The sequence below is a fragment of the Phaethon aethereus genome (assembly GCF_964289735.1).
Source record: "Phaethon aethereus genome assembly, chromosome: 28".
NCBI classification, from domain to species: Eukaryota; Metazoa; Chordata; class Aves; order Phaethontiformes; family Phaethontidae; genus Phaethon; species Phaethon aethereus.
Genome location: NC_138604.1, coordinates 3,703,995 through 3,714,929, shown reverse-complemented (window position 1 = coordinate 3,714,929; position 10,935 = coordinate 3,703,995). Strand labels below are relative to the sequence as shown.

The 10,935-nt window shown below is 71.1% G+C and overlaps 2 protein-coding genes across 2 annotated transcripts in view; both read right to left on the bottom strand.

The window, feature by feature from the left end:
- ARHGAP30 (Rho GTPase activating protein 30) overlaps nt 1-3,742 on the bottom strand; it is a gene marked incomplete at both ends in the record, with an annotated part of 4,700 nt that extends 958 nt beyond the window's left edge. The window contains 8 exons of the mRNA XM_082011588.1: nt 1-63; nt 342-495; nt 573-700; nt 793-900; nt 981-1,063; nt 1,140-1,284; nt 3,021-3,123; nt 3,634-3,742. Coding sequence (XP_081867714.1) covers nt 1-63; nt 342-495; nt 573-700; nt 793-900; nt 981-1,063; nt 1,140-1,284; nt 3,021-3,123; nt 3,634-3,742 — 893 coding nt within the window. The remainder of the gene's footprint in view (nt 64-341; nt 496-572; nt 701-792; nt 901-980; nt 1,064-1,139; nt 1,285-3,020; nt 3,124-3,633) is intronic.
- A 1,334-nt stretch (nt 3,743-5,076) lies between these two features.
- NECTIN4 (nectin cell adhesion molecule 4) lies at nt 5,077-10,555 on the bottom strand (the record flags this gene model as incomplete). Its single annotated transcript, XM_082011498.1, is given in 12 exon segments — nt 5,077-5,331; nt 5,655-5,789; nt 6,328-6,406; nt 6,485-6,632; nt 7,587-7,750; nt 8,049-8,163; nt 8,938-8,994; nt 8,997-9,033; nt 9,035-9,228; nt 9,778-9,802; nt 9,808-9,966; nt 9,968-10,555. Coding segments are annotated over 12 exon segments (1,710 nt in total). The 5' UTR covers nt 10,310-10,555.
- Nucleotides 10,556-10,935: the final 380 nt, after the last annotated feature.

Sequence of the window (10,935 nt, the reverse complement as noted above, 5' to 3'; positions counted from 1 at the left end):
TGGCTGGAGCGGCCCAGGTTGAAGATGGACCTCCACTTCTTGGCCTTGAGGGACCCCTTCCTCCTGCGGGACCCCGGGCGTCAGGGCTGGTGGGCACGCCTGGGCACGCCTGGGCACGCCTGGGCACGCCTGGGCACGCCTGGGCACGCTTGCATACGTGCGCAAGCACACACGGTGCCTTTGGACACGTGCAAGCAGGCGCGCGGAGCAGCACGTGCCCACGCTTGTGCACGTAAGAACGCGCGCGCGTGGGATCGCGCGTGCACGGCGCGCGTGTGCTCGCGGCGCTGCGCGGGCTGGGGGGGTCCCCGGGGAGGGGAGGGAGCGGCGGCAAGTCCTACCTGTGGTCGCTGAGCTCGATGATGGTGTGGTAGGGCCGGATGGGGGGGGGCCCGTCGCCCTGGCTGAGCGCGGCCGGCACGTGGTACGGCGGGGGCTGCCCGGCCCCCGGCCCCCCACCGCCCAGCAGCAGGGACCGCCGGGGGGACTCGCCGCCTGCGGGCCATCGAGACGGGGCTTCAGGGTCCTGCCCGGGACCCCCTCGCCGTCCCCCGGCCCCGGCCGGCACGTACCGCGGAGAGGAGCGTCCCCGAAGAGCTGCTCGACGTGTGTGAGGATGAACTCCACCACGATGGACTGCACGCGCACCTCCATGAACGCCGCCGTGCCGTTGAACCCCGTCGCCTCGATGTCCTTCGACCTGCCGCGGGGACGCCAGGGGGCTCTTAGGCTCCCCCGGGGACATGGGGCGTGCGTCACCCCGCGTCCCCTCGCCCCCTCCCCGGCGCTCACCGCAGCAGGTTGGGCGCCCAGACGATGGCCAGGTTCCTGGCGTGCATGTTGGTCTGGCTGCTGTAGGACGCCATGTGCAGGAGGTGCCTCATCAGGAACTCGAGGGTCCTGTGGGCGCCGGGGCGCGTTAGGGACGGCGATGCCCACGGCGGGCACCGGGATCGGGGTCCCCCCCCGCGCCCCCCTACCTATAGTGGGGCACCGGCAGCTCCTTCAGCACCTCCTTGATCTTCACCAGGCGCGCCTCTTCCATCTGGATGGCCACCGCGTCCTGCCGGCGGACGGCGACGGGGTGACACGGGCCACCCGCCGGGGCCGGGCGGCGGGCGGGGAGCGGGGGCACTCACGGCAAATCTGTCGTAGAGCTGGTAGGTGAGGAGGGGGTTGGGGAGCTCGCGGAAGTACGCCTTGCAGAGGGAGCTGACGCAGTGGATGTCCTGCAGGTAGACGTCCTTCCGCAGGTCGGGGCAGCGGTCACCGTCGAACTCCTGCCTGCGAGCGAGGCGGCCGGCTCGGCGGGGGGGACGCGGGCGGCGCGGTCCCCCTCAGCTGCCGTGCCGTGGAGGGCTTTCACTGGGGTGGGTTGGGACGTGTCCCCGGGGTGTCCCCGTGCCCCTGGAGGTGGGGAGGGCGTCCGGGCTGGTCCCCGCCGGCGGGGCTCAGGGGTGCACAAGGACCACGGTGGTCCCCAGGGGCCGGACGCAGCCCCGGGGGGCTGCAATCGGGGCAGGTTCGTCAGCTGGGTCACTGCAGCGTGGCCGGGACGGCGGGGACGTGGGGACGCTGTGGGGACGTGGGGACAGTGGGGACATGGGGACGCTGCGGGGACATGGAGATGGCGGGGACGTGGGGATGCTGCAGGGACGTGGGGACGCTGCGGGGATGTGGGGACAGCGGGGACATAGGGATAGCGGGATGTGGGGATGCTGTGGGGATCTGGAGATGGTGGGGACATGGGGACACTGTGGGGACGTGGGGATGGCAGGGTTGTGGGGACACTGCAGGGATGTGAGGATGCTATGGGGGCGTGGGGACGGCAGGGATGTGGGGACACTGTGGGGACGTGGAGATGGCGGGGACGTGGGGACACTGTGGCGACGTAAGGATGGCAGGGATGTGGGGACGCTGCGGGGACGTGGGGATACTGGGGACATGCTGGGGATATGGGGGTGTTGGGGACACGGGGGTGTTGGGGACGCTGGCAGCGCTGGGGAGAAAAAAAATGGGGGGGAGGAAAGAAACACTTGCTCTTTTGGTTCTTTCCTCAAAAGAGTGAAAAAAACAAAGCAAATACGGAAAGAATAAAAGAGGAAAGAAATAAAGAATAAAAAAAGAAAAGAAACAATTAAAAAGGAAGAAAAGGAACGCGTGGAAGAAGGGCTGAAGCAGCGACGGGCAGGACGGAGCCGAGAGCTGCGGCGAGGGGGAAGGGGCCGGGGGTGTGCGAGGGGGCGGCGGGGCTGGATCCGGCAGCTCCGCACCGGGGTCGGCTCCTGCGCCGGCTGCGGCCCGTCCCCGTCCCCCTCTGCCCTCTCCCATCCCACGCCCACCCCCTCCCCGTCCCGCTCCTGTGCGGTCCCAGCCCTGTCTGTGTCCCAGCTCCGTCCCATCTGGCGCTGCCGCATCCCATCCCCGTTCCCTCCCTTTCGGGTCCATCTCCATCCCTTCCCCGTCTCTCTCCCGCCCCGTCCCATCTCCGCCCCCTCCCCACCTCCCTCCCTCCCGGTCCCAGCCCCGTCTTCCTCCAGCGTCCCTCCCTCCTGTCCACTCCCATCTCTGTCCCATCCCCATCTTCCACCTCTCCCCCTCCTGTTTGATCCCGTCTGGTCTCCAGCTCCATCCCAGCTGCTCCATCTCCATCCCAGCTGCTCCATCTCCATCCCCATCCTGTCTCCATCCCACCTCCTCCTGTCTCCATCTTCTCCATCCCCATCCAGTCTCCATCCCACCTCCTCCTGTCTCCATCTTCTCCATCCCCATCCTGTCTCCATCCCAGCTGCTCCAGCTCCATCTCCATCCCACCTCCTCCTGTCTCCATCTTCTCCATCCCCATCCCGTCTCCATCCTCTCCATCCCCATCCCATCTCCATCCCACCTCCTCTTGTCCCCATCTTCTCCATCCCCATCCCGTCTCCATCCCACCTCCTCCATCTCCACCCCACGTCCATCCCAACTGCTCCATCTCCCCCCGCACCCTGTCGCCGTCCCTCCCACCCGGCCCCGCTCACCGCAGCCGCTGGATGTTGGAGGAGACGCCCGAGAGGCGGTAGATGCCATCCACCACCCCGTGCTGCTCCACGAACTCGGTGCAGCTCCTCAGCACCTGGGGCACTGCGGGACGGGCGCCCCGCGTCCGCCATCACCCACCTCCCCCCCGGCCCCAGACCTGCTCCCTGCCAAGCGCCGGGGGTGACGGGGGTGCGGGGCCGCCCACCCCCCGGCTACCGGGTGATGGTGTCCCCACGGGGCAGCCAGTCCCTGCACCAGCCACGTCCCGGTCCTGGGGCCACCCAGTCTCCGGGGACGGGCCCACCCATCCCCGACCCCGTCCCGTCGGGGCCGCAGCGGGGCGCTGAGATTGGAGCCGTGCCGAGGCGCCGGGACCCCCCCAAATCTCAGAGGGGCCTCGCCGGGGGGCACCCCGGCTGCGACGCTTGCTCAACCGCCGGTGATGCAACCGCGTGGCGTGAGTCACCCCCCCGTCCCCTCCCCGCGGCGCCACCGGGCACCCTCCCGGCTTCCGGCATCTGCGGGGGCGACCCCCACCCCGGAGCGGGGGCGCAGCGGAACCCCGCGGGAGGGGGGCGCGGGCGGCGGCGGCGCTCGCCGACGGGCGCTTACCATCCTGCCCCGACTGCTGCAGGTGCTCCAGGAGGTCGCAGCCGAAAACCCGCTCCCTGGTGCCGCCCTTGCGCCTCGCCTTCTGCCGCGCCTTCAGCGCCAGCGACATGGAGGCGGCGCGGACCCCCCCGGCGGCGGGGTCAGATCCTGCCCATGGCCCGAGCGGGGCGCGGGCGCCCCAGAGCCCCGGCGCGGCGGTGGCGGCCGGGGGAGGCGGGCGGCGAGCGGAAGCGGCCCCCGGGGAGGAAGTGTGGCGGCCCCGGGGCCCTGACGCAGCCTCGAGGGCCCGGGGCGTCCCGCTGGCGGAGGCAGGAAGGTGGCGGCCGCCTTCGAGGCCGCTTCCTGCTCCTCGGCGCGTCGAAACCACAGGGCAGGGCGCAGGCGGCACGCTTGCGCACGCTCGTCCACGCTTCCGTGCGCTCCTGCGCTCTTGTGCGCGCTCACGCACGCTTCCGCGCGCTCCTGCGTGCCTGCGCACGCTTATGTGAGCTTGGGCACGCTCACACGTGCTCGTGCGTGCTTGCATGAGCTTGAGCACACTTGCGTGAGCTCGGGTGTGCTTGCGCACGCTCGTGCATGCTTGCATGAGGGGGTGCACGCTTTGGCACGCTTGTGCATGCTTCCGCTTGCACGCGGCTCACCTGCGCGCCCAGCGGCACGTGGCCACGCAGGGGCAGCACCCAGGTGTGGCCGTCCTTGCGTGCGCGAGCAGCGTCCCGTGAGCGACCCCTCCCCGTGCCCCACCCCCCCCCGGCTGAGACCAGATGCACTCGACACAGGGTCCCAGGGTCCCGCGCGGGGGTTTATTTACAAGCGCGGCTGTGCAGCGGGGGGGGCAGGGGGGCCCCCGTCCTATACAGGTATGTACACGCGGGGCGCGCTGTCCCCGGGGACCCCTGCCGCCAGCCCCGTACACGGGGGGGCCCGGCCCCGGGGGGTCCCCTCGGCAGTTTTGGGGGGCTGGGCGGGGGGGGGGTTGGGGTTTGGGGGGGGGCGTCGGGGGAGGGGGCAGCCAGGATTGGGGAGGGGACACAAGCGTCCCAAGTGCCACCGGCAAACCGTGTCCCGAGCGGGGACGGCCGCGTGTCCCCAGCGCCGCGCGGGAAGGAGCCGACCCGGAGTCCGAGGGGGTTGGGGGGGGGGGGGGCGATCCCCGCCGGGGGGCTCCTGCCCCTGTCCTGTCCTTGGGGTGTCCCCACGCCGGGGGGGCCCGCGGCTCCGCCGCCCGCAGGTCCTGGACGCCGCCGTCGCCTCCTCCGCGTGTCCCCAGCCCCGTGCCAGCGGCGGCGGCGCGGAACCCGTCCCGGGGCACGGCGCGCGCCCCCCACCCCGCGCCAGCAGCCGGGCGACCCTCGGGGACCGGAGCCAGCCCGGTGGGTGGGTGGGCGGAGGAGCGGCGGGGGGACGCGGGGGTCCCGCGGGCGCCGCCCCCGCCCGCCCGGCTCACACCAGGTGCCCGCGGCCGTTGATGTAGATGCCGTTGGTGGTGGGCTTGGCCTGCAGCATCCCGTTCTCCTGCACGAAGTGGGTCATGGCCTGTTTGATGGGGTCGTCCCCGCCGCCGCCCTCCTCCTCCTCCTCCTTCGGCTCCTTCCCCGCCGGCGCGGGCAGCAGCGGCGCCGCCGGCACCTCCGTCTGCGTCTCGATCTCGCGCACCGTCGAGAGCGTCGAGTAGCTGCGACCTTCGGGCTCTTCGCTCTGCGGGGGCGAGGGACAGGCTGGGGCCGCCGCCGCACGCGCGCCCCCGCCGCACGCGCGCCCCCGGGGACCCCCGTGGGGCCGGGGCGCCGCCGCGGGGGGGCGGGTCCAAGGAGGCGCACGAGGGCTCAGCGGGTTGGGCGGGGGGGGGGCTTTGCACACCCGGCGGGGGGGGTTGCACACATGGCGGGGCGGGGGGACGGACCCCCCGAGGCGGGGTCGCACCCGCACAGGAGCGAAGGGCACGCTCCGACGGCCGCAGCCCGGCACCGGGTGCGGATGTGGGGCTGATCCGGGCCCCCCCGCCGCGCCGCGCCCCTCACCATGGCGGAGCAGATGCTGGTGCCGCGCAGGCTGTCCCCGCGCAGGCTGTCCCCGCGCAGGCTGTCCCCGCGCAGGCTGTCCCCGCGCAGGCTGCCCTGCCGGCTCTCTGTGCGCAGCTGCAGCGTCTCCTCCAGCTGGAACAGCCCCGTGAGAGCCGGCACCCCCCGGCACAGCCCCTGGGCACCCCCCGGCCTGGCCACCGCTCAGGGCAGCCCCCCACCCAGCGCTCTCTGGTCCCCACGGCTCGGCTCCTGCTGGGCACCCCAATACCCAGCCCCGCTCCCCGGCTCTCCAACGCCCCCATAGCCATCACCCTGGGCACCCCAACATCCATCATCCCAGGTACCCCAAGACCCATCACCTTGGGCACCCCAACACCCATCACCCAGGGTACTCCAAGACCCACTTCCTTGGGTACCCCACCACCCTTCACCCCAGGCACCCCAAAACACATCATCCAGGCACCCCACCACCCATCACCCATGGCACCCCAAGACCTACTGCCAACACCCAACACCTTGAGTACCCCAAGACCCACAGCACCCCAACATCCATGGCACCCCAAGACCTACTGCCTTGGGCACCCCAACACCCATCACTTTGAGTACCCCAACACCCACGGCACCCCAAACCCAGGGTACCCCAAGACCCAGCACCCTTGGGCACCCCCACCTGGGTGCGCGTGTCGGTGCTGTGGCTGGAGTGCAGGCGGCGGATGGAGTTCTCCCGGGTGAGTGTCAGCTCCTCCTCGCTGGGGGCACGGGGGGAGGCGCTCAGCACAGGCCCCCCATGGCCCCCACCGCCCCCCACCCCTCTCCCCATCTCTTACTACTTCTCGGAGATGCGCTTGGTCTTGCGCTTGTGGTAGAGGGTCATGACAACGACGACGACAATGAGGACGCAGAGCAGGACGGCGGCGATGACGCCCACCACCACCACCGAGGCCGAGACCAGGTCCACCTTGCGCACCTCGTTGTCTGCGGGGACACCCGCGGGGTGAGGGGGGACGAGAGGACGGGCGGGGTGGGGAGACGGGTGGATGGACAGATGAGTCCATCCACGGACAGATGGATGGATGAGCCCACGGATGGATGGGTAGGTGGATGGACGGGTCGATGGGTGGGTGGACGGGTAGGCAGAGGGATGAATGAGGGGATGGAGGGATGGTCGATGGCGGGATGGAGGAGTGTGTGGATGGATGGGTAGGTGGGTGAGTGGTTAGATGAACAACGGGTGGAGAGATGGATGGACAGCGGGAGGTGGCAGGGTGTGCGTGATGGAAGGATGGATGGGCAGATGAATGGGTAGATGGATGGATGAGTAGAAGGATGAGTGGACGGATGGGTGGGTGAGTAGACAGATGAGTAGACGGGTGGGTGGAGGAGGAGACAAGCGAGTAGAAAGATGGGTGGATGAAGGGACAGGCGAGTGTAGGGGTGGGCACACGGATGGGCGAACAGACAGCGGAAGTGGAAGAGGGATGGATGGACGGAGAGCTGGACAAACAGCTGGATGGATGAAGAAAGGGAGGGAGAGCTGGATGAGCAGAGTGAAGCAGTGGGGCGGATGGATGGGGCATGGGTGGGTGGACAGACGAGAGGACAGATAGAAAGATGGATGGATGGGCAGACAGATGGACCAACGGGTGAAGAGACAGAAAGGAGCATCTGGGGAAGGACCCGTGAACGGACGGCGTAGGAAGGGTCTGGGGGGAGAGGGCAGGGGGTGACAGACAGACGGGTGGACAGATGGCTGCCGGGGAGGGGACGGGCGGGTGGCAGAAAGGGCGGCGGGACGGAGAAGAGCCCGGGGACGGGCAGACGGACAGGCGCACGCAACACCCTCAGCCGGGACCCCCATCCCAATGCCCGCCCGCCCCAGCACCCTTGGGGAGGGGGACGCGGGTGCCCGGGGCACGCCGCGGCGCCCACCTGCCACCCTGCCCTTGATGCTGACGTTGGCCCGCGCCTCCTTGGCGGCCACGCGGTTGGAGACGCGGCAGATGTAGTCCCCGGCGTCGGCGGCAGCGAGGGGCCGCTGGAAGACGAGGGTGTCCCCCTTCACCCGCACGCCGGCGGGCAGCGGGGCGTTCAGCCTGCGGCGCGGCGGCACCGTCAGCCCCCGGCGTGCCCGGGCGGGCGCGGGCGGGCGGCAGCGGCGCCGCCATCAAAGCCGGGGCTGCCGGTTCCCACGGCTGACGCCCTGCGCCGGCCGGGCTTGCCCGGGCACGGCACCACCCGCCGCGCTCGCCGCCGCGGCCCTCGGCACGGGCACGCCCGGGCACGGCGCGGGGGGGACGCGGCAGGGACAGGGGCGCGGGGGACACGGCGCGGGTGACGGGACGCGGGGACGGCGCGGCGGGACCGCGGCAGGGTGGGGGTCAGCGTCCTCACCGCGTCCAGTTGTAGGTGGGCGGGGGGTTGCCCTCCCCCAGGCAGGTCAGCGTGGCCCCCTCCATGCCCTCCTGCCACTCCTCCGTGTGCCCCAGCACCGAGGCGTCCGACAGGTCTGGGGACAGGGCACGGTGAGGGGCGGCGGGGAGGGGCCCCGTGTGCCCTGCTCCGCCCCCAGGGCCCAGCGTGCCCCCCCGCGGCCCCCCCGTTCCCGACGCCTCCTCCTCCGCGCCAGCGTCCCCCAGCGCCCCCCGTGTCCCCCACGTGCCCCGGCCCCCACATCGCCCATGTCCCCCAATGCCCTCCACCGCCCCGATGCCCCCCCGTGACCCCCAGTGCCCCCCACATCCCTCACGGTCTCCACTTCTCTCCACACCCCCCGTGTCCCCGGTGCCCCCCGTGTCCCCCAGTGCCCCCAGACCCCAGTGTCCCCCATGTCCCTCATGGTCTCCACCTCTCTCCACATCCCCCCGTGTCCCCCCCGTGCCCCGATGCCCCCCAAACCCCCAGTGCCCCCCCATGTCCCCAGTGCCCCCCCATGCCCCCGGTGCCCCCCGTGTCCCCAGTGCCCCCCGTGTCCCCAGTGCCCCCCGTGTCCCCGGTGACCCCCGTGCCCCTCCATGTCCCCCCATGACCCCAACGTCCCTCATGGTCTCCACCTCTCTCCACACTCCCCGTGCCCCCCCATGTCCCCGGTGCCCCTGTGTCCCCAGTGCCCCCCCATGCCCCCGGTGACCCCGGTGCCCCCCGTGCCCCTCCATGTCCCCCCATGACCCCAACGTCCCTCATGGTCTCCACCTCTCTCCACACTCCCCGTGCCCCCCCATGCCCCCGGTGCCCCCCGTGTCCCCAGTGCCCCCCCATGCCCCCGGTGCCCCCCGTGCCGCACAGGCGACGCTGAGGAGGTGGGTGATCCTCTTCTCGTGGCGCAGCCCGGGGTGGGCACCACGCAGGTCAGGCTCTTGCCGTTCATGCTGCGCCCAGGGCACCAGGAAGAACTCGCTGGTGACGGAGGCGGAACGGGCGTGCGCCGAGCGGCGCGTGGCGTTGGTGCCCCGCACCTCGGTCTCCCAGCGCACCGAGGGCACCGGGCTGCCCTCCGCCGTGCACGAGGCCGCCAGCGTCCGGCCCTGCCCCTCCTCCAGCGGCGGCCCCGGGTTCAGGATGGGCAGCGGCGGCACTGCGGGCGGCACCGCGGGCGGCACCGGCGTCAGGCCCGCGCCGGCGGCCGGCCTCCGCCGCGCCCGTGACCCCAGCCCCGGCCCCAGCGCTCCTTACGGGGTGCCCAACCAGTCACCCCCGGCCCGGTGCCCCACACCCCGTAGCCGTTGCCCCGCTGCCCCGTGCCCGTCGCCGCTTGCCCCGCGCCCCACAGCCATTGTCCTATGCCCGTTGCCCACGGCCCCGTGCCCATTGCCCCAACCCACCGCCCCGTGCCCACCGCCCCATCGCCCCCCACCCATGGCCCCATCCTCATCGCCCCCGTGCCCATCACCCCATTGCCTCGTGCCCACCGCCCCGTGCCCACCGCCCCATTGCCTCGTGCCCCCCACCCCATCGCCCCGCGCCCATGGCCCCATCCTCATCGCCCCATGCCCACCGCCCCATTGCTCGCGCCCATCGCCCCATCCTCATCACCCCGTGCCCACAGCCCCATTGCCTCATGCCCACCGCCCCATCGCCCCCCACCCATGGCCCCATCCTCATCGCCCCGCGGCCGGGCACTCACCCAGCACCTTGAGGGTGAGGCGCCCTCGAAGCTGCCCAGGGGGAAGGTGATGAGGTGACACTCGTAGTCGCCCTCGTCCCCCTGCACGGCGTTGCGCAGGACGATGGCGCCGTCCTCCAGCGCGCCGCTCGCCCGCCGCAGCACCCGCCCGGCGTAGGGCTCCTGCACGTGCTCCCCGTGCTGCCGGTTTGAGCACGGCCACCTCGGCGCTGTGCCCGGCCGGGCCCCGCTTCAGCCACGTCACCTGCACCACCTGCTCCTGCTCCTGCGCCCGGTACCGGCACGGCAGCACCACGTCCTGGCCCAGCACCGCCGTCACGCTGCGCTCCACCTCCACCACCCCCGAGCGGCAGCCTGCGGGCACCCAGGCTGGCACCGGCGCGCTCGCTCGGCGCGCTCGCGCTGCCGCACGCTCGCGCGGTCCTCCGGCGCACCTTGCGCTTGCACGCGCCCCTGCTGGGCACCCACATGCGTGCAAGAGCACTTGGGCACGCTTGCGCACGCTCCGGCACACTTGCGCTTGCACACGCATGCTTGGGTGCGCTCACATACATGCAGGCACGCTCGGGGACGCTTGCATACCCTCTGGCACGCTTGGGCACGCTTGTGCTTGCACACATCCATGCATTTCTTCAGGCACGCTTATATAACACTTGGGCACGCTTGTGCACACTGGTGCATACATACAGGCACGCTTGGGCACACTTGTGCTTGCACACACTCGCGCGTGCTTAGGGGCACTCACATACACACGGGAACACTTGGGCACACTTGCACACACTCAAGCACGCTTGCGCATGCTCATGCATACTTGTGCTTACAAACGCTCGCGTGTCCTCGGCTGTGCCCACAATCACTCGGGTGCATTTGTGCACACTCGTGCGCGCTTGTGCAGGCTCGGGCATGGTTGGACACACTCGTGCATTCCTTGGTGCACTCATGCACACTCAGGCACGCTTGGGCACAGCTGCACACTCAGGCACGTTTAACGCACTCATATGTGCTCAGGCACGCTTGTGCACACTTATACAGGCTTGGGCACACTTGCTCACTTATGCACACTTGGGTGTGCTTGGACACGCTCATGAGTGCACCCTCATGCTCATGCACACGTGGGTGCACTCACACACACTTGGGCATGCTTGCACATGCTCATGA